Below are 22,800 nucleotides of genomic sequence, written 5' to 3'. Positions count from 1 at the left end.
CCAGTGGTGTACAGTAAATATAAATATCTTAAAGTACTACTTAAGTAGTTTTTTTTGTGTACTTTAATTTATCATTTATATTTTTGACTACTTTTACTTTTCTACATTCCTAAAGAAAATAATGTACTTTTTACTCCATACATTTTCCCTGACACCCAAAAGTACTCGTTACATTTTGAATGATTAGCAGGACAGGAAAACGGTGAGAACATCCCTGGTCATCCCTACTGCCTCTTATCTGGCGTGCTCACTAACACACATGCTTAGTTTGTAAATTATGTCAAAGTGCTGGAGTGTGCCACTGGCTATCTGTAAATCTGATTTGCTTAATATAAGGAATTTGAAATGATTTATACTTTTACTTTTGATAGTTTAAGTATATTTTAGCAATTACATTTACTTTTGATACTTAAGTATATTAAAAACCAAATACTATGACTTTTACTCAAGTTGTATTTTACTGGGTGACTTTCACTTTTACTTGAGTCATCGATTAAGGTATTTCCATATTAAGGTCAAGTATGACCATTTTGCACTTTTTCACCACTGACAGCTACTGTAACTATTTAGCTTTTTGTACCCGTTGTTGGCGCTTGTTGACCCGCAGTGTTGTGCCAGTCCCGCTTGATCTGGTGCGATTCAGAATGGCTATCGACGATCTGTTTTGCATCACCAGACTCAACCCATTATCCCATTGTTGGCTTTCCATAAAGGGTTCCACAGGCCCACTCAGGGTCGATCCCCTATCACACAGATGGCTAAGGGGGCTGCTGTATGCGTTTCCACCAATTCCCTTTCCCCCTCAGGTAGGGAGGACGATCAGTCTCGAGAGCGCATCTTTTCTACTTGTTGCTCCACTTTGGCCACAGCAACCATAGGAACTCCCTCTCCGGGCAGACCTCCTTCACAAGCGAAAGACAAGCTTTGGCTCCCCAAACCCAGCATACTGAAGTTGTTGGTGTGGTCCCTGAACATGACCTCCTTGTAGCTGCAGTGTTGTCCTTCTTGATATTAGATCAAATTCAGGCAACCAGGGAATCCTCTATCTGAACCCTGTATTAAGTGGAATGTGCTCAGGAAAAGATGTCGACCATGCAGAATTGCCTTTTCCTGTCCAATTTCTGTCATTTTGACTTTCCTCCAGGAGCTTCTGGCTGCAGGGAAGTCCCCATCTAAACTCAGCAAAAAAAGAAATGTCCCCTTTTCAGGACCCTGTCTTTCAAAGATAATTTGTAAAACTCCAAATAACTTCACAGATCTACATTGTTAAGGGTTTAAACACTGTTTCCCATGCTTGTTCAATGAACCATAAACAATTAATGAACATGCACCTGTGGAACGGTCGTTAAGACACTAACAGCTTACAGACGGTAGGCAATTAAGATCACAGTTATGAAAACTTAGGACACTAAAGAGGTCTTTCTACTGACTCTGAAAAATACCAAAAGGAATATGCCCAGGGGCCCTGCTCATCTGCGTGAACGTGCCTTAGGCATGCTGCAAGGAGGCACGAGGACTGCAGATGTGACCAGGGCAATAAATTGCAATGTCCATACTGTGAGACGCCTATGACAGAGCTACAGGGAGACAGGATGGACAGCTGGGTCCGTCATGGTCTGGGGCAGTGTGTCACAGCATCATCGGACTGAGCTTGTTGTCATTGCAGGCAATTTCAAAGCTGTGCCTTACAGGGAAGACATCCTCCTTCATCATGTAGTACCCTTCCTGCAGGCTCATCCTGACATGACCCTTCAGCATGACAATGCCACCAGCCATACTGCTCGTTTTGTGTGTGACTTCCTGCAAGACAGGAATGTCATTGTTCTGCCAGGGCCAGCGAAGAGCCCGAATCTCAATCCCATTGAGCATGTTTGGGACCTGTTGGATCGGAGGGTGAGGGCTAGGGCCATTCCCCCCAGAATACTGACTGTTACTTTTGATTTTGACTCCCCCTTTGTTCAGGGACACATTATTCCATTTCTGTTAGTCACATGTCTGTGGAACTTGTTCAGTTTATGTCTCAGTTGTTGAGTCTTATGTTCATACAAATATTTACACATGTTAAGTTTGCTGACAATAAACACAGGTCGACAGTGAGAGGACATTTATTTTTTTGCTGAGTTTACATTGAAAGTTTATAGGGCAGCCGCCTCTATAGCTCATAACCAGGGACACACCCTTTAGTTTTGAAATTCATGAAATTTGCCCGCAGGCTACGGCCACCCAATTTAATTGGAATTAGATTGTTGTCCTACGATCACTTATAAGTCCACCATTTGAGCCCCTGTCTTCACTTGAGCTATGTGAGCTCTCTGTCAGACTGCTTTTTATTGACTATTGTTTCAGCCAAGAGTGTTGGAGAATTGCATGCTTTTTCTACCTATCCTTCATGCCTCACTTTAGCAGAAGATGGATCTCAGGCAGTGCTTTGGTCAAATCCAGCATTCTTACATAAAGTGCTTTCATCGTCACATGCTAACCAGACCTTAACAACGCGACACTCAATCTTAACTACTCTTCCACATTTACTTTCCTCAAGACCAGTATGTAAGGTACCTAGTTTCAGGCGTTTCTTTTACGCCTGTTACGTTAGGTAACTACAGACTATCATACTCCCCACCCAGAAACAAAATGCTATTTATCATAAAATGTCTTGATGTGAATATTTGCAAATGTATTTTTTCTTTTTTGTATTTCTGTATTTGTATTATCAAAATAGTTGTAGCAAAATTCATAGAAAAATGATCTGAGCCTCTCAGGCTACACAATATCCATAAATACTAAATCAAAGTCCCGATAAAAATGCTGGTGTGCACACTTAAGTGTAGTCTTGCTAATGTGCTGTAACTTGAGTTCTCTCCCCATCCAATAAGGTCTGCGTGGGGTTCCAGCTTGTAAACTGTCCCATCTTTAATATCCTTTTGTGTGGCATCAGTGAGAAATAACTTGACAAGACTAAAGTGTGAATAATCAAGTGCCTTTTATTTCTCTCAACGCCTTACTCCCTATTGTCCTCATCAGCTGTTATAGGATGATCCATAGCTGGTGTGCGTTGGTGAAGCCTTAGAGCCATTTGACATCTGGCCTGTTTTCATCTCCTCCTTTCCGGCTGTGATTCGACTAGACTCCTGCAGGCCCAGGCCTGTGGTCTCAATGGGCAACAGCATGGACGCTCCTGTGGCCAGCAGGCAAAAGATGCAGTACACAGACAGTGTGAGGTACACAGACTTCTTGAGCAGCACCTGTATGGGCCAACATAGCTGGAGGTTAGCAGTGCTGGGGAGCCAGAGGGCCGGGAGTCCTCTGAGGGGGCAGGGTGTCTTCGAATGAAGTAAAACAAGGTCATGATTACCTGTGACACAAAGGGAGTTAGAAGGGCACCCCCCCTGGCCATCCCACTGCAGGTCCCAATTCCCAGAGCTCTGGTGGCTGTGGGATATACCTACAGAAAAAATAATTTATACAAAAAGTCCTCAACAGCCGAATCTGTGGTTTTGGATGTCAAGTACCTACTGATGGAGAAAAAAATGCTTACCTCAGGCGTGTAGACATAAGCAACTTGGAACCCCCCAGTGATGAATGCTCTGGCGATGAAGATGAAGACTGTCAGAGCTACCCTGTAGACCAAGTGTATGAGACATCAGCAGAGCATGAACACAGCTGTCACCCCCACACAGCGTTAAGAGAATGGGTGAAGCCAAATCAGTGACTAACTGGGCCAGTTCAGATTGAAGGCCCTTGATTACCAAGGTTTGCCAATCTTGGACCTGGTCAAGGTGAAGAGTGCACTTACCTTCCAACACAAGCGTACAGGGGCAGAATGCACACAGAGAACATCAGGAAACACATTGCCATGCTTTTCTTCCTGCCAATCCGATCGATCAAAAACAATGTCACAAAAAGACCTGCAGAGACAGGAGAAAAAAGAAATGGACATACAGAATGTCCCACTCAGCACATCAACAAAACACAAGATCAGTTCCGTTAAATTACTGCTGAACAGTATCTATGGTATATAAATGCCTTAAATATCATTCACCTGGAAATTCAGCTAAGGTGGTCCAGAGTAGGTCTTTGTAGTCATCTAACGTCAGGTATTTGCATTCCAGTTTGCACTTTGGCTCAGTCTTTGCACCTTGGGTGATGACTGGAGGTACATATTTTTAAGTCAAAGGTTCTAAAAGAGCAACTAGAAGGGCAGGCTTGCAGGACTGTTTACCATGTTTGATCGTTAGGGCGGTGCAGGAGTTTCTCCTTAAGACTATCAAAAAGGGAAGTTTCGACCTTTCAGAGTAACATGTAGACCAGCTGTCACTCACCACCACATGCATCTCCTGCCTGGAATAGCTCAGTGGTCAGGAGGACCAGGCCATAGTAGGAGAAGGCATTGGCAAACCTGAGACAGAAACCATACAAACACAGATCACACAATGGGTCCAACTCTGGGTTTCTGAGGTTCTATGAACTGGGAGGACGGGGTGCACTGGTTGAGCTAATGAGATGCCTGTATAATGAGAGCAAAATCGACCTACCATATAAACCACAGGAGAAGGGTGGTTCTGCGATATTGAGGAGTTAAGAGATCTCGGATCCTACCACGCTCCTCCTGCTTTACAAATATATAAAGAGCACACCCGAGCGATTGTCGTGAATACACAAAAGGTTGTCAGCTAAGATGGTCTCAGATAAACATATACCACATGAATGCACACAGCACACCAATTATACGGTTTCACCTGTTTATTGGCAATAAGCTTCCCAAGAGGCATGGTCTTCCCATTGTCAGCAGCGATGAGTCTTAACGTTTTCATAGCATTTTCCCTGTTTCCCGAAAGCACATCAAAGCGGGGACTCTCAGGCAGCCACTGTATCAGACACAGACACATGCATATGACACACTTCATCCACTACCTATGTGTTCAGTATCAACCACCTTTGTGCTGCATGTCAACCATTGTCTCAGAACCATAGATACTGCAGGGCTCGGTTCAATCGTAATACTTACAAAACAGAAGATAACAAAGACCACCAGGGGTGCAGTAGACAGGCCAAGCAGCCACCGCCAGCCCATGGTAGGCATGGTCCAGATGGCCAGAAGGACCTCAAACACAGCGCCTAGGGCCCAGAATATCTGATGGCCGCCAAGACAAGAGGATTAAGCACTGTAGGATGGAACGCTACTCCAGAAATGGTTGATTTTCTTATGAGATAAAACTAATGCAATAGAACAAATACGATTAAAGGCCAGTGGACAGAAAGTACCTGAATCAGCATAATGCAGGTGGCCCTTGACTTCCTTGGGAGGAACTCGGAGTACAACGTCACCCTGAAAGAATATGTCCATTAATGAATCTAAAAATGACTTTTCTACCTGATGCAGAGCACAACTATGGGGAATTCAAATAAGCACGGCATACAACATTAACTTCTACAGGTAATAGGGTAGCCCGGTATTGGTCAGAAAATTCAACCGTTACCTTGGCTATAAAATAGAAGGTTCCACAGCATCAGTTACCTTCAGTACAAAATAAACTACTAACAGTCAGCATTTTATTAACAAAAGGCAATATTTTTCTGGTCCTGAATCATTGAGTCTGGAACCAGTTCTATCAATCAGACTCAGGGCTAAAAATACATTTGTTTTGTTCCTGGTTGGAGCGTTATTGTTGCTCTGCCATCTTCACAGGTCTAACTGTCCCAAGAGAGAATGTCAGTGTGCTACAATAACAGTGCTCTGTTAATTCAGCCTGATCAGCTCCACTGCAGATAAACCACATTTAGGAAAGGTTCAACTCGGATTGAGAGACTAACGCAGTCATTTCAAAGACATCAGTCATTTCAACAGTACTTTACAGTGCATCTCCATGATACTGTTAAAGTGGCATTTAGGGTGAATTTATGATGATCGTCTTTCATGTACGACTGTTATCATCTTGGAAATCTGGACAGTGACGTTGTTGTACAACAAAGTCTGATGTGTTCTATTCCACTGTATTGGTATTGCAACAGAGTGCGGCACTGAGGAAGCCAGGTGTGCTGTATATGCCTTATAGAGTACATCACTCACGACTGTGGGGCTCCTCCAATGCCAAAGCCCACCAGGCCGCGCAGCACCATGACCCAGCCATACGCCGGGGAAAAGGCACTGAGGAAGCCGTAGTATAGGACCCACATCATGCACATCGTCAGGCCCTGTTCACCACACAAATACACAGTGCACAATACATTACGAACACCTTCCTAATACTGACATTTTGTCCTCAGAACAGCCTCAATTCCTAGGGGCATGGACTCTACAAGGTGTCGAAAGCGTTCCACAGGGATGCTGGCTCATGTTGACTCCAATGCTTCCCACAGTTGTGTCAAGTTGGCTGGATGTCCTTTGGATGGTGGACCATTCTTGATACCCATGGAAAACTGTTGAGCGTGAAAAACCCAGCAGTTGGCATCCAATACGTTGCATTACTACACCCAACTGAACCATAAAAATAAATCCATTATACTTCGTAATGCAAAATAAAATAACATCCTTCAAACTAACCCTACACTCACAAGCCATGTCTCAATTGTTTCAAGACTTAAAAATCCTTATTTAACCTGACTCCTCCCTTCCATCTATACTTACAGTCCGTCATTAAACTCCGAAGAAGAAGATATGAATTGCATAGGTGTGCCATTCAGAGGGTGAATGGACAAGGCAAAAGATTTTAAGTGCCTTTGAACAGGGTATGGTAGTAGGTGCCTGGCGCACCAGTTTGGGTCAAGGACTGCAACACTGCTGGGTTTTTCACACTCAACAAGGGCAGCAGGTAGCCTAGTGGTTAGAGTGTTGGACTAGTAACTGAAAGGTTGCGAGATCAAATCCCCGAGATGACAAGGTAAAAATCTGTTGTTCTGCCCCTGAGCGAGGCAGTTAACCCACTGTTCCTAGGCCGTCATTGAAAATACAAATGTGTTCTTAACTGACTTGCCTAGTTAAATAAAGAGAAAATTGAAGTGTATTTAACAGGTGGGATCCTAGCTTTCACCTGGTCAGTCTATGTCATGGAAAGAGCAGGTGTTCCTAATGTTTTATACACTCAGTGTATTTCACCATCAACATGACCAAATCATAGCCGTAAGATCTCACCCTTGTATACATGTTAAACAATTGCAGACTGAAACTTACTACTTTTCTGCCATACTTGTCAGATATATTTCCCCATAGAGTCGAGCTGAACATCATCCCAATGAACACCACCTGAGAGAGAAGAAGTGACCTGATGACATCACTGGAACATTGACACCCAATGAATGATGATTACTACAAATACTATCCTATTAAAATGTTGGCTGTATGCCTTCAGCATTTCCTCTCTAGCTGGTGGCTACCCTCACAAGCCTATATGATTAGGTCTAATGTGATGATGACTAAATGGCGTAATCAAACCAATGCGATAAAGCTTATGAGAGAATAACCCCAGTCCCGATGCCTGAGAGATAATGTTTTGGTGACAGAATGAGACTGACCGATGTTAGCATAGCCACCTTCCAGCTGGGCAGCATCCACTCACAGTGCAACTGAGGGGATATGACGCTCAGGATCATCATCTCCATGGCGTCCGCCATCTACAGTAAACACAACATGAGGGTCAGTGAGAGCAGCTCATGATTAGAAGGGGTTGTTGTTCTACAAATTAAAAAGATTTAAGGTCACGTCGGGCATTTGGAATCAATCCCACTCTCTCACCCATGACAGTCCAGTAAGGATAGAAAGCTTCCACTGAAACTTTCCAAAGCCAATGGCCTCCACTGCATCCTCCACTGTAAAGGTATCTGACAGGGCAGAGAGAAAGATGTGGTCAAGTTATAATAAAATCCCAAAACAACATATTACATGTTCTATCGTTCACAAACTTGCCCATACATGCTGCTTTTTCTACATCAGACCAGGAATTACTTCATTAATATTATGAACCATGATCAGAAATGGTTACTAAATCAATGCAACAATTGAACAAGCGCTAACATGATATTAGGTGCTGAATGATGATGTCAGAAGAGTATTCTAGTTGAGAGAGATTGATTGGTTGTTTAACTGGCATAGACGTTTGTGTACAATTAGTGTTAATTGGATGAAAAGTTGGGTAACATTCAAGATAACAATGCCACATGTTTAAAAAAACTGTATAGGTGTTCTCATATCAATAAGTAATGGTAAACTGAGAAATAGTGTTGGTGAATTGAGTGGACAGTGGTTTAGTCAAGCTCAAGCTTTGGGAGACTTTGTATGGTTCAGTATTTAGTTTGAAAAGCATATTTTCATAAATCCATGGGTTCAAGAGCATCGGGTAATTCTAAACGACAAATGAGCAGCAAATAGATGTGGACGAAACAAAATATAAATCAGTATGTGAAACCTTCAGTGGGGTCCTGTCCTGTCCTGCGCTCCCCGAGGTCCACAGTCTGCATCCCCGTGGTGTACACCTCATAGTCTCCACACTGCTCCTCCTCATCGTGACGCAGACTGTCGCCCGCGGTGCCTCGAAACGTCACCACACTGAAACCAAACCAAATCTTAAACAATACAGAGAAAGCAATAGATCTAGAGAATGACAACATCCTGATGTGACTTCCTGAACGCCATTGGTTTATTCCATACTGAATCTACTGTATTGTCCGTGATGACTATTCAATAGGCTACTCAAACTACTGCAAATTGAGAAAAGATGTGACTAAACTGAATAAAAAGAAGACGAAACACTACTATGAAACAAATAAAGACTGAAAATAAAAAGATTTGGTGCACCTTAAATGAAATGTTGGGCAAAAAGGTCAACTCAGCTCCATCATTCATTGAATTAGATGGCTCATTCATCACAGAACCCACTGATATTGGCAAATTCTTTGATGTTTCTTTTCATTGGCAAGATAAGCAAACTTAGGCATGACATGTCAGCAACAAACCCTGACACTACACATCCAAGTATAACTGATCAAATTATGAAAGACAAGCATTGTAATTTTGAATTCTGTAAAGTGAGTGTGGAAGAAGTGACAAGCCACCGGGGTCTGACAACTTTGATAGAAAATGACTGAGGATAATAGCGGACGACATTGCCACATCTTCAATCTAAGCCTACTAGAACGTTTGTGCCCTCAGGCCTGAGGGAAGCAAAAGTAATTACGCTACACAAGAATAGTAAATCCAACTTTACTGGCTCAATCAGCCTTAGTAAACTTTTGGAAATAATTGTGTTTGACCAGATACAATGCCATACTGTAAACAAATTGACAACATACTTTCAGCATGCTTATAGGGAAGGACATCCAACAAGCACGGCACTTACACAAATTACCAGTGGTGGAAAAAGTACCCAATCTTCATACTTGAGTAAAAGTGAAAGTCACCCAGTAAAATACTACTTGAGTAAAAGTCTAAAAGTATTGGGTTTTAAATGTACTTAAGTATCAAAGTAAAAGTATAAGTAATTTAAAATGTCTTACCAGACAACATGATTTTCTTGTTTTTTAAATTTACGGATAGCCAGGCGCACAGCTCAACACACAGACATAATTTACAAACGAAGTATTTGTGTTGAGTGAGTTCAGATGTTCTCTTGATAAGTGTGTGAATTAGACAATTTTCCTGTCCTGCTAAGCATTCAAAATGCAACGAGTGCTTTGGGTGTCATCGAAAATGTAAGGATTACATTATTTTCTTTAGGAATGTAGTGGAGTAAAAGTAATAGTAAAGTAAAGTAGAGATACCCAAAAAAACTACTAAAAAGTACTCAAAAGTATTTTTACTTAAGTACTTTACACCACTGTAAATGACTGATCATTGGCTGAGAGAAATTGATGATAAAAAGATTGTGTGAGCTGTTTTGTTTGAATTTACTGCAGCTTTTGACATTATTGATCATCGTCTGCAGCTGGAAAAACTTATGTATTATGGCTTTACACCCCTGCTATAACAGAACACAGAGGGTGTTCTTTAATGGAAGCCTCTCCAACATAATCCAGGTAGAACTAGGAATTCCCCAGGGCAGCTGTCTAGGCCCATTACTTTTTTCAATCTTTACAAATGACATGCCACTGGCTTTGAGTAAAGCCCGTGTCTATGTATGCGAATGACTCAACACTATACATGTCAGCTACGACAGAGAGTCTAATCACTGCAAGACTTAACAAAGAGCTGCAGTTAGTTTCAGAATGGGTGGCAAGGAATAAGTTAGTCCTACATATTTCAAAAACTATGATTTGGGACAAATCATTCACTATACCCTAAACCTCAACTAAATCTTGAAATAAATAATGTGGAAATTGAGCAAGCTGAGGTTACTAAACTGCTTGGACTAACTCTGGATTGTAAACTGTCATGGTCAAAACATATTGATACAACAGTAGCTAAGATGGGGAGAAGTATGTCCATAATAAAGCGCTGCTCTGCCTTTTTAACAACACTATCAACAGGACAGATCCTACAGGTTCTAGTTTTGTCGCACCAGTCGTGTGGTCAGGTACCACAGAGGGATCTCTGAAAATTACAATTGGTTCAGAACAGGGCAGCACGGCTGGCACTTAAATGTACATGGAGAGCTAACATTAATAATATGCATGTAAATCTCTCGTAGCTCAAAGTGGAGGAGAGATTGACTTCACCAGTACTTGTTTTTGTAAGAAGTGTTGACATGCTGAATGCACCGAGGTGTCTGTTTAAACTACTAGCACACAGCTCAGACACCCATGCATACCCCACAAGACATGACACCAGAGGTCTCTTCGCAATCCCCAAGTCAAGAACAGACTATGGGAGGCGCACAGTACTACGTAAAACCATGGCTACATGGAACTCTATTCCACATCAGCTAACTGCAGTAGAATCAGAAGCAGCCAATGGGGATCCTTAATAAATACAAATATAAATGACAGCAACTGGAATCAATCTACTGATAACATGGCAAGCCCAGAGTACCTGGGTCATTCCAGCAATTGGGTGCCTTTTGAGTAGTGTAACTTGGTTAAAAAAAACCATTTCATTTCACCTCATTTTAACATTCTGTCATAAAGAGCACGTGTTCAACTAAATAGAAAAACATGTTTTCCCATCTCAAGAGGTAAGTGCCTATTAAGTGCCAAATAAAGTAACAGGGTTGACTGTAACAGGTTTAATATTTCATCAGACAACAGCCATAAATCCCCATGTGACGAGACGTTTATTGTGTGCAACACGGAAGTGCAATTGATAGTAAGCTTCACAATAAAAATAAAAAAATCCTACATTTCTAGCCTATCTATGGGTAACACGGTTGAAATGTTATCTCCGACCCACTCACTTTTCCACCACAAAACACCAGAACATGGCCAAAAACAGTAGAACCAGCTCACCTGCTTTTACACTATGGTTTGATTAAAATAGATATTCAAATGTATTATTGTTTTTAATATATTTTTTTAAAGGACTAGTTTCACCACATTAAAACAAGAGTTCAAGTAACAGGGTTGACCTTACAATGTGGGACAGATGTACATGAATCACTAATGAATCACACATGAAATAAATGATACTTATTTAGAAATTACTTTGTCAAACCAACTTAATAAATAGGGCTTTACAATAGTGGTGAAAACTTGGGAGACATTTCGGGTTTAAGTGGGTTAAATCTTAATGCAGAATTTGGTGACGTTAGCTGCCACGCCTTGATCTGCTTCACCTGTACTTGTCCTTGTCTCCACCCCTCTCCAGGTGTCACACACCTTCACCACTTATCCCATGGTATTTATACCTATGTTTTCTGTCTGTCTGTGCCAGTTTGTCTTGTTTGTTCAAGCCTGCCAGTGCTTTGTGTCTCAGTGCCTGCTTTTTCCCAGTCTCGCTTTTCTCACGCTCCTGGTTTTGACCCCCGCCTGTCCTGACTCCAAATACAGATATGCATCTGTTGGTTACAGATACCTTTTTAACAAATGGGCCTCACAGTGGGCCCTCAGGAACTCGTCACAGTATGTTTGTGCATTCCAATTGCCAATTGATAAAATTCAATTGTGTTTATTGTCCATAATTTATGCCTGTCCATACCATAACCCCACTGCCACCATTGGGCACGCTGTTCACAATGTTGACATCAGCAAACCACTTGCCCACACAACGCCATACACATGGTCTGCGGTTGTGATGCCGGTTGGACGTACTGCCAAATTCTCTAAAACGACATTGGTAAATTAAAATTAAAATAAATTACAATTAAATGAAATTAACAATTCTCTGGCAACAGCTCTGGTGGACATTCCTGCAGTCAGCATGCCAATTGCACGCTCCCTCAAAACTTGAGACACCTGTGGCATTGTGATGTGTGACAAAAGTGCACATTTTAGTGGCCTTTTTTGTGCCCAGCACAAGGTGCACCTTTGTAATGATCATGCTCTTTAATACGCTTCTTGATATGACTTTCAGGTGGATAGATTATCTTGGCAAAATATAAATACTCACTGACAGGGATGGAAAAAAAAGTGTGCACAACATTTTAGAGAAATAAGCCTTTTGTTTATATGGAACATTTCTGGGATCTTTTATTTCAGCTCATGAAACATGGGTCCAGCACTTTACATGTTGCGTTTACGTTTTTGTCCAGTGTATAACAGGATTTTAAAATTCAATATTGGTGCACAATTTCTACTTACAATATAACAGGGCACTCATTTCATGGAACGACCCAGCTATGCAAAGTATCCAGTTCTTCCCCCTATGATTCCCCTACAGGTATTCTCTAACGGAACACTAGGTCAGTCACCTTGCACTTCAACTTATCGTTAAGTGTGATTCCATCAATATAAAACTCCAGTAAGCTAGAATTTATGAGATTTAGATATTTACTGTACCTGATTTCAGGATCCCTCCATTGCTGGTAACTTATGTTGGATGTTTCCCCCCAGTTGCTCATGTCGATAAGGCTGAAGGACAGGGACTGAGACCACCTGGTTTCAGGTGTTGTTGAGTTGGTTAAACCTGCTGGGGCATCTTCTATCTCAAATTACAGTCAGTCATCCAATAGGAATTAAGCCCTCAGGGAAGGGAGAGGGAGGAGTTAAATCTACTGTAAACAACCTTTTGGGAGAGGAAGGAAGAAGAATGTAATAGACAATGAACTTTAAACCATTGGCCTCATACTGCCTAATTGTACCATTGTCACTACTATGCATTACGTATACATAAGGGTTATACAACCACTTTTACAAATGGTACTTGGGATATATACAGTATGGACATGAAAATAACCACTTTGTCACAATACTCTAGACTGACAGTAGACGGTGCTCTTGCATCACACGAGTGCCTACCAAAGTGCACGATTGACATTCAAGTGAACCAGCTGAAAAACCTCAAGGTCAAAGGTCAATTAGGGGGCGCTTATATTTGTCCAGTTTCACACAACTGTGTAACCTGTACAAGTGTGAGGTGCGATTTTATTTGTGTGTGCATATCCCACTTTCCCCGAGACACCATCGGAGCGGGGTCACGGCCATCAGAGGGGTATTGTGGTCTGTCAGATTCATCTCAAGATTGAAGTCTTCAGTAACAATAGCAAATGGCATCGGTAAATATTTACGGTTAAGACAAATCCATAGTAGGCACAGGAGTCTATCGTCAGGTTAAAGCCGGTGAATATGCTAAGGCTTTAATACCGTTACGTTAACAATCTTTAGTTAAATGTTTTTAGTATTTCCGAAATAACATGTAAAAGTCCTCTATATTACAATATAAAATAATTGTAAGGCATGGCATCAAGAGTCATTTGGAGCATTTAATCAGAGCATAGTAAATAAATACAAATGAACCAAAATAAATACACAGAAAATGCAGAGATAATGCCTACCGAGTAGTACTATAGTACTACAAACATAACCTATCAAGCTACAGTACCACAGTGAAATCCCGTAAAATAAAAAGTATTGTTTGCACAAGCTAGTAAATCAGTAAGACTTTTCCTCCATAAGGAAAAGCCTAGATAACAGATTAGTTTCCCCAACAACGTCTACATATCTTCACAGAAACAAACATTGACTCCGGCTCTCGTAGAAATAAAGTGGCATTGTATTTTACCGCCGAAGATCCACACACACAAAAACACTTCATCCTCATCACTCCAAAAAGCTGACAGACGCAATCAAACATGCCCATGCTTGTTGATTTTGGCTGCTTCTTACGTGCTTTGGTGTTTAAACAGGAATCAGGAAAAAAACAGACAAAAAAAACAGACATAAAAGGGGCGAGACATCCTGTCAGGTGCAGAAAAGTTCAGGATTCTCATACAGTTGGTGCGGGGACTTTCAGATTCAACAGTAATGATCTTCCCATAGTCTGTCCTGGTGTATTTCAGTGTTTAATACACTGTATATCAGTGTTTCACAGTCAAAGTCAGAGCTGGGTGATGGCCTGTCCCCTGGCCTCTGTGGTTGTGATGTACTGGGAGGGGACACCTGTCGGTCCACCAGGGGCTGTCCAGTGCTGGGGCCAGTCAGCTCACAGTCAGAGTGGTTAAAGGTACCCAGAGACTCCAGGCTGAAGCCCTCCTCCCTCATCTCCTCCCATAGGCTCCCTGAAAGACAGAAACAAACACATTATCACCATAGTCTTCACCATAACTGTCTGTTTTAAACTATCTGTTTTGATAAACGTGATCAACAAATATGGCATTTTGATTTTAAACATACGGTAACATCCCTCCTATCCTCATTAGAACCCACCGGCAAACTCCATGACACTGGAGTCCAGAGCGTCCACCTCGGCTGTGACGTCTGGGTGGAGGCTGTACAAGCTGTGGCTAAAGGGGTGTCTGTAGGGCTGCTGCTGGGGGAAGGGGCTGTGGGAGTAGTCTGGGACAGCATGGAGGGGAGGGGTCCGGGCGTGTACAGGGGAGCTGGGTTCTCCTAGGAGGGTGTGATTCTGGGCCTGGAGGTGGAAGGGGAGGGAGGACTGCAGATGTCCAGACAGCGGGGGACCACAGGGCATGGACAGGACACATGTCTTCCTGGGATCACAGGCCTTTCTCCGGGAGCCGTCCGGTCGGTCTGTGATCAGCCTATCCAGCTCATCTGAGAACCAATACAAGAGCATTAGCTATAAACACTCATCAAGCAATATTATATAATGAATCAGAATGTTGCAATTATTATCATGTTTCCATTCCCATCATCCCCTGCCAGGTCTCACCTGGGTTGGCCATGCTGTGGCGGATGGCAGTCAGGTCCTTGCGTTTCCACTTCTGCATCTCCTCCTCCATCTTGTTGATCTTGGCTGGGTTGAGGACCCACAGACAGCCCTTACGAGAGGTAGAGGAGGAGCCTCCCTGCTTGTTCTCCTCCTTCTCAAAGCACTTGTTCAGAGACAGGTTGTGTCTCACAGAGTTCTTCCAGCCATCAGGCGCCGTCTGTAGGGTGGAGAACCATACATCAGTAAGACACATTATACTGATCATATACAATGTTGCTGATGTTCCCAAACTTCCACGAGCCCTGACAATCTCAGGTGTGTAAAGCAGTATCTCCCCGCTCCTCACCTTGAAGTAAGGGAAGTGCTCCTTCATGAAGCCGTAGATCTCACTGACAGGAAGGCTGCCTGTCCGGCTGTTCTTTAAGGCCATAGCAATCAGGCAGCTGTCAAAAACCGTCAAATATCATGCATTTTCGCTCACTTTCAATTGTTCTGACCACTAGTCTACTTTACACACGGTGTTAAAACTGCACCGATTAAATGTCAATGGAAAAAGGAGGGGTCAGTGTGTTAGTGTATCCTACCTGTAGGAGTAGATAGGTTTAGGGAAGGCCTTGGGTTGTTGTAGCAGATCCTGGTTGCTGTGGGGGTTGGTGATGCTCGTGACTGCTGCTTGCTGATCATACAGGTTCTGGTTATGGTAGGAGGTGCTGTTGTACAGGCTGCTGGGGGAATGCTGGGAAAAAGCAAAACAAGAGACCTATTAGGCTGTCTTTGAATCAATTACAAGTGCTAGAAATCCTCTGCATCTCTCTGACATACAGTCTTATGTTCATAAGAGTTGTTCAGAAACACTTCTGAAACAGTCAGTGGATGTGTTACCTGTTGCACAGCCTGAGCTGGGCTGTAGGCCTGCTGGGCGGAGTGGAAGTAGTGGGCTGGAGAGGACTGGTATTCTGAGGCAGGCACAGCACTTCCTGGCAATCCTGCCATCTGAAAGACAAAGACACACAGTAGGAGGGGAAGAACAGTGTTGATTTAAAAAATAACTACAATAATAAGACCCCAAGAAATACTTACATATCCATTTTGATTGTTGAGGTAGTTCATTCCAATATAAGTGTTTAGCATATTGCTATGTGGAGGGGCCATGGTATTATGTCCTAGTGCTGAACTCATGTTGCTTTGCTGGTCTGAAAAAAGGAGTTTGTTTCAGGCCAGGTGTATATATGTGTTTTTTGGCTTGTGTGTGTGTGTGTGTCTGTATTGTGTCTCACCTGTGTGTAGTTCCAGTATGCTGCTCTGGGGTCCTGCGTTGTTGAAGGCCAGTCTGCCTGTGGCCATCTGCTGCAGCCTGGGTACATCCACGGTGGTTAGCCAGGACAGAGACTGCAGGTCCCCCGGCTCCTCACTCTGTTGGGGCGGCTCAGTAGTCAGTAGCCTGACAGACACACACAATGAGCTGGTTACATCTACTGTAAGGGAGCTACGGGAGAAACATATTCCTTATAATGTATATTGCCACTGCCCTCAGCTTATCGAGACGAGGTCACTGAAACTTTTGCTAACGTGCTATTCTTCTTTTTTTCGCTTGTATTGAGTTGAAATGTAAAATAAACTGAACAAAGCTATAAACGAAACATGCAACAATTTGAAAGATTTGACCGAGTTACAGTTCATTTAAGGGAATCAGTCATTTAAAATAAATTCATTAGACCCTAATCTATTGATTTCACATGACTGGGAATACAGATATGGATCTGTTGGTCACAGATACCTTAAAAACAAAGTAGGGGCGTGGATCAGAAAACCAGTCAGTATCTGATATGACCACCATTTGCCTCATGCAGCAGGACACATCACCTTCGCATAGAGTTGATCAGGCTGTTGACTGTGTCCTTTGGAATGTTGTCCCACTCCTCTTCAATGGCTGTGCAAAGTTGCTGGACATTGGCGGGAACTGGACACGCTGTCGTACACGTTGATCCAGAGCATCCCAAACGTGCTCAATGGGTGACATGCCTGGTGAGTATGCAGGCCATTGAAGAACTGGGACATTTTTCAAGCTTCCAGGAATTGTTTAAAGATCATGGTGCCGTGCATATGAGGTGATGGCAGCGGATGAATGGCACGACAATGGGCCTGCATATGGCACGACAACGGTATATCTCTTCATTATGCCTGCCCATAAAGTAACCCCACCGCCATCATGGGGTACTCTGTTCTAGAGGTCAACTGATTAATCGGAATGGCCGATGAATTAGGGCCGATTTCAAGTTTTCATAACAATCGGAAATCGGTATTTTTGGACACTGATTTGGCCAATTTTTAGTTATTTATTGTTTTGTTACACCTTTATTTAAACTTTATTTAACTAGGCAAGTCGGTAAAGAACGCATTCTTATTTTCAATGACGGCCTAGGAACGGTGGGTTAACTGCCTTGTTCAGGGGCAGAACGACAGATTTTTACCTTGTCAGCCCAGGGATTCAATCTTGCAACCAGTTAACTAGTCCAACGCTCTAACCACCTGCCTCTCATTGCACTCCACGAGGAGCCTGCCTGTTACGCAAATGCAGTAAGCCAAGGTAAGTTGCTAGCTAGCATTAAACTTATGAAAAACAATCAATCAATCAATCATAATCACTAGTTAACTACACATGGTTGATGCTTATTACTAGTTTATCTAGCGTGTCCTGTGTTGCATATAATCGATGCGGTGCGTATCGTTGCTCCAATGTGTACCTAACCATAAACATCAATGCCTTTCTTAAAATCAATACACAGAAGTATATATTTTTAAATCTGCATATTTAGCTAAAATAAATCCAGGTTAGCAGACAATATTAACCAGGTGAAATTGTGTCACTTCTCTTGCGTTCATTGCACACAGAGTCAGTGTATATGCAACAGTTTGGGCCGCCTAATTTGCCAGAATTTTACGTAATTATGACATAACATTGAAGGTTGTGCAATGTAACAGCAATATTTAGACTTATGAATGCCACCCGTTAGATAAAATACGGAATGGTTCCGTATTTCACTGAAAGAATAAATGTCTTGTTTTCGAGATGATAGTTTCCGGATCCGACCATATTAATGACCTAAGGCTGGTATTTCTGTGTGTTATCATGTTATAACTAAGTCTATGATTTGATAGAGCAGTCTGACTGAGCGATGGTAGGCACCAGCAGGCTCGTAAGCATTCATTCAAACAGCACTTTCGTGTGTTTGCCAGCAGCTGTTTATGACTTCAAGCCTATCAACTCCTGAGATTAGGCTGGTGTAACCGATGTGAAATGGCTAACTAGTTAGCGGGGTGCACGCTAATAGCATTTCAAACGTCACTCGCTCTGAGACTTGGAGTGGTTGTTCCCCTTGCTCTGCATGGGTAACGCTGCTTCGAGCCCAGGTAGGAGCGAGGAAAGGAATGGAAGCTATACTGTTACACTGGCAATACTAAAGTGCCTATAAGAACATCCAATAGTCAAAGGTTAATGAAATACAAATGGTATAGAGAGAAATAGTCCTATAATTCCTATAATAACTACAACCTAAAACATCTTACCTGGGAATATTGAAGACTCATGTTCAAAGGAACCACCAGCTTTCATATGTTCTCATGTTCTGAGCAAGGAACTTTAACGTTAGCTTTCTTACATGGCACACATTGCACTTTTACTTTCTCCTCCAACACTTTGTTTTTGCATTATTTAAACCAAATTGAACATGTTTCATTATTTATTTGAGGCTAAATTGATTTTATTAATGTATTATATTAGGTTAAAATAAGTGTCCATTCAGTATTGTTGTAATTGTAATTATTACAAATAAATAGAAAACAAATCAGCCGATTAATTGGTATCGGCTTTTTTGGCCCTCCAATAATCGGTATCGGCGTTGAAAAATCATAATCGGTCGACCTCTACTCTGTTCACAACGTTGACACCAGTAAACCGCTCGCCCAAACAATGCAATACACGTGGTCTGCGGTTGTGAGGCTGGCTGGACGTACTGCCAAATTCTCTAAAATGACGGAGGCAAATTATCGTAGAGAAATGAACATTCAATTCTCTGGGAACAGCTCTGGTGGGCATTCCTGCAGTCAGCATGCCAATTGCATGCTCCTTAAAAAGTTGAGACATCTGTGTCATATGACAAAACTGCACATTTTAGACTGGCCTTTTATTGCCCCCAGCAAAAGGTGCACCTGTGATATGATCATCAGCTTCTTGATACGCCACATCTGTCAGGTGGATGGATTATCTTGGCAAAGGAGAAATGCTCACAAACAGGAATAAGTTGTTTGTGCATATGGAACATTTCTGGGATATTTTATTTCACCTTATGAAACATGGGACCAACACTTCACATGTTGCGTTTATATTTTTGTTCAGAATAATTTTTGTAAACTAATTTGCATAAAGGACATTTTCTTTATTTTAATGAGCATGTTACTTTCCATTTCCAGACACTGAAAAACAAGGTGATGTAACATCTGATGACCACTGATCCTAGTGCTCCATTGGCTGAATCACAATACACAGGGGCACACCCACGGTATTGAAAATGTGGAGTAGGGCCGGGTACACTGTGTGCACATGGTCTGCAACAGTTGGTCTGGCCATTGAATAATGATTAGTTATTGTGTCCCAAACGACAGTCCCCAGCCCAGCGGCACGTGGCTCTATTGTTTCCAGAGGGCTGTTCCCGGATTGTCCCAACCCACTCCACCCGCATGATGACCAAAGCCTGCATTCATCTGGTTGAGTGACAGCTAATTGACAAGCGAGTTAAAGGAGAGCCATCTGCCTCTCTGTCACCACCAGACCCTCTGCACTACAACCAACCACTCTCTAGTGAAGGGGACTCCCTGAGGGGAGCAATAGCCTGGAAGGCAGGCTTAATGCTGTTGACTCTTCTAAACAGACATTACAATAACATGCATGTTGCATACAAAATGACATCAGTCTGCCTTTACAGCACCACCCACACACTGCTATCAGTAGGTAAACTTATTTTTAGTCACATGATAAAAACAACGTGTTGCTTGGAGACTCTGTGTGGGCTGTTTCATATCAACAAGCCAAAAAGGGAATGGTTAATAACTATAAGTAATATAATGTGAAAACCCTGTCTACAAACTGGCCATTGAAGTTTGATTGTGGTTAATTTGACAGTCAGAGTTTGGTCAATGTGTTGAATTAACTCCATTGAAAGTAGGCTAATTATAAAAGAGCTGATCTGGGTTTCAATCAATGGGCCATAGGCTATGAGTTAAGAAACTAGGTAATAAGCATAAGAAATTAGACTACAGTGAGAACATTACAATAAAGTCACATTAATGTGGGAACAGAATATCCAGCATGATAAAAGTGACTGGAGTTCATTCAATGACAACTTGACTGCAAACAATCTCCAAACTTGATTGCTTGAAAAGTCACTAAACATAAAATCAGAAAAAACACCAACCTTTTTGAGGGAAACATCCATGTAACTCTACCACAAATAATACCACTCAATTTAGCTTAGCACAAAATAATGATTCCTTCTGAGGTAAAACTCCCTTCACTCAACAACAATGTCGCTAGGGGAACTCCAAACAAACACAATGTGAAGGCTAGAGACAAGCAGGTCCAGTGCACTGAACAATAACCTCGTTGAAGTGAGCTCTGATTGACCAGGAAAAAAGCTGTACTCGAACTTGTAAAAAGGGGTGTTCGATGTGTCTACCCCCTTCGATTACCAGTACAAATTAGAAAGGCAGTGAAGCAAGTCCCCCCCAGGGGTAACTACAAGCAGTGTCCCCTTGTTTTCTATTTTTGAGGCCAGCCCTTCAAAGTCCCCACAACCAGACACCCAGGGATATATCTCCCCCTCTCCTCATATTTTCACACACACGGGGGAGGGGGGGTGAGAGAGAGAGAGAGAGAGAGAGAGAGAGAGAGAGAGAGAGAGAGAGAGAGAGGGAGAGCTCTTAGCAAACCATAACGTTAACATGAACCATCAGGTTTGCCTGCCAAGCTTTTCAGAGATAGCTAGTTCAGACAAGTGACAGCCTGATGATGTGATTAGCTGTCTGTACCTGAAATCATGTGATGAGGTGTGATGATTAACGTTAACGTTACTCCCAGAATTTCTGAGAATCGCTGTCATTCTGGGGGTGGTATCATCTCCTGAAAGATAAATAGCCACCGTTACTGTAGCTAGCTAACGTTAGTTCAAAGATGTGCATTGTTCTATTTGTGGTTAGTTGATAAACATGGCATACTTACAGCTAGCTAGCTAACCACAGAGACACAGCTAGCTTTACATTTAGCGATCCCGCATAGTTACCTGACCCATACCCGACTGTCTAGTTAGTTCGATAAGTTAACGTTGCAAGCTAGCTCCCAACGCCACAACAACACTAGTGTGGGACATGTAGTTAACGTTACGTCACTGCTAGCTAGATATTAGAGATAGCTAGCTGCGTTACATGAAATGCAAACAACTGTGTAAACAACACCTTGCTAACCTGTTTCTGAACGAATCCAAAAGTGTTCTTTTCAACTTTAAGTTTGAGTCCATTCATTCACCTTTCAAACTGTTTTTAAAACTCCCTCTTCTGTCACCAACTGTCCTGTGTCGACTCCTCTCTGTCGAGGAGCTGTTCATCAGCACCACTGGTCTGGTTCGAATTCCGACCCCGCTCGCTTGCCCGCGCCGTTTGGGCTGCGGCGGGGGGAGGTGGTCGATGAGGGGCAGTAGCGTTTGTTTTCAGGCTCAATAACAGCAGTGGAATAAACACCAGTGAAAGCAGCAAACAACATTGACCGGTTGGGATGATGCTATTTGAAAGGGGAAGGAATTCAAAAGTGTGCAAATATTGATATTGTTTGAATAAAACATGGTTAGCTTATATTTTGCTCAAATAGGACTAATGACCCTGCTAAACAATGACTTGGGTAGCCTAGGGCTAGGCCAACCTCCCAAATTAATGTATACTTTTTGAATAGTTTTTAGCCGTCCCAATGGAGTGGGCAAGTTTATCGTGCCCTAGTTACTCTTGAACTGTATTTCCCCCGCAATCATCAGAACTGTTGCACATAGCCTCGTTCCCAGAATTTAATCATCCGAACACACTCTGCCTATAGAGTTGGATGGTATGGTATGTTATCAACAGAAGCAAGCAGAAAATTATTACTATATATTGTTTGGATCGTAATCAGTATGTTGTAGGCTATACTAGTTTATATCTAGCTGACAAAACTTAACGCCTTGGTGAAGGAAGTTTCTGAGTTGATTTCATTTTAAACAGTCGGAATGAGAGGGCAATGTTACGCTTCCCGCAAATCTGTCACGATCTAACACATCATTTAGTACTGAGCCGCAAGAAACAGAGACAGTGGGACAAACATCTCTACTTAGTTGTTTCTTAAATAATCATTCTGGATAGCAATGTCGATCAATGACTAATTTATGGTTAGGTAAATCATGTATGATTGTTCTCATTTTCATTCAAACATAACTTTAAATATATATTTGTAGATGACATAAGAGCCACTAGAATACATACTATGAGTCTCTCTGACACATGAAGGTTAAGCAGGAAAGCCATCATAGTATGGT

At 42.3% G+C, this 22,800-nt stretch overlaps 2 protein-coding genes across 6 annotated transcripts; both read right to left on the bottom strand.

The window, feature by feature from the left end:
• Positions 1-2,963: 2,963 nt before the first annotated feature.
• Positions 2,964-12,994, bottom strand: LOC135517827 (synaptic vesicle 2-related protein-like). Of its 2 annotated transcripts, none has more exons than XM_064942464.1 (16): positions 12,859-12,994; positions 8,400-8,539; positions 7,730-7,815; positions 7,510-7,608; positions 7,169-7,240; positions 6,068-6,192; positions 5,263-5,326; positions 5,006-5,131; positions 4,737-4,865; positions 4,533-4,609; positions 4,320-4,396; positions 4,040-4,147; positions 3,794-3,905; positions 3,536-3,617; positions 3,353-3,442; positions 2,964-3,242 (listed from the first exon to the last, which is right to left on the bottom strand). In XM_064942464.1, the coding sequence occupies exons 1-16, from the start codon at positions 12,918-12,920 to the stop codon at positions 3,018-3,020; spliced, it is 1,674 nt and encodes a 557-aa protein (XP_064798536.1). In that variant the 5' UTR covers positions 12,921-12,994; the 3' UTR covers positions 2,964-3,017. The 2 variants fall into 2 exon arrangements, with proteins under 2 accessions (XP_064798536.1, XP_064798537.1); XM_064942465.1 differs by having other exon boundaries at positions 4,533-4,606.
• Positions 12,995-13,767: 773 nt separating this feature from the next.
• On the bottom strand, positions 13,768-21,907 carry LOC135517828 (forkhead box protein N4-like). Of its 4 annotated transcripts, none has more exons than XM_064942468.1 (10): positions 21,707-21,907; positions 21,275-21,365; positions 16,468-16,631; positions 16,271-16,383; positions 16,073-16,183; positions 15,775-15,926; positions 15,537-15,633; positions 15,191-15,407; positions 14,725-15,072; positions 13,768-14,576 (listed from the first exon to the last, which is right to left on the bottom strand). In XM_064942468.1, the coding sequence occupies exons 2-10, from the start codon at positions 21,343-21,345 to the stop codon at positions 14,314-14,316; spliced, it is 1,536 nt and encodes a 511-aa protein (XP_064798540.1). In that variant the 5' UTR covers positions 21,346-21,365; positions 21,707-21,907; the 3' UTR covers positions 13,768-14,313. The 4 variants fall into 4 exon arrangements, with proteins under 4 accessions (XP_064798540.1, XP_064798539.1, XP_064798541.1 ...); XM_064942467.1 differs by having other exon boundaries at positions 21,768-21,907; XM_064942469.1 differs by lacking the exons at positions 21,275-21,365; positions 21,707-21,907 and adding an exon at positions 20,662-20,984.
• Between the last annotated feature and the right edge of the window lie 893 nt (positions 21,908-22,800).

The sequence above is a fragment of the Oncorhynchus masou genome, chromosome 28, assembly GCF_036934945.1.
Source record: "Oncorhynchus masou masou isolate Uvic2021 chromosome 28, UVic_Omas_1.1, whole genome shotgun sequence".
Lineage (NCBI taxonomy): Eukaryota > Metazoa > Chordata > Actinopteri > Salmoniformes > Salmonidae > Oncorhynchus > Oncorhynchus masou.
Note: the sequence above shows the minus strand (reverse complement) of the source record. Positions and strands in the feature narration are given on the sequence as shown.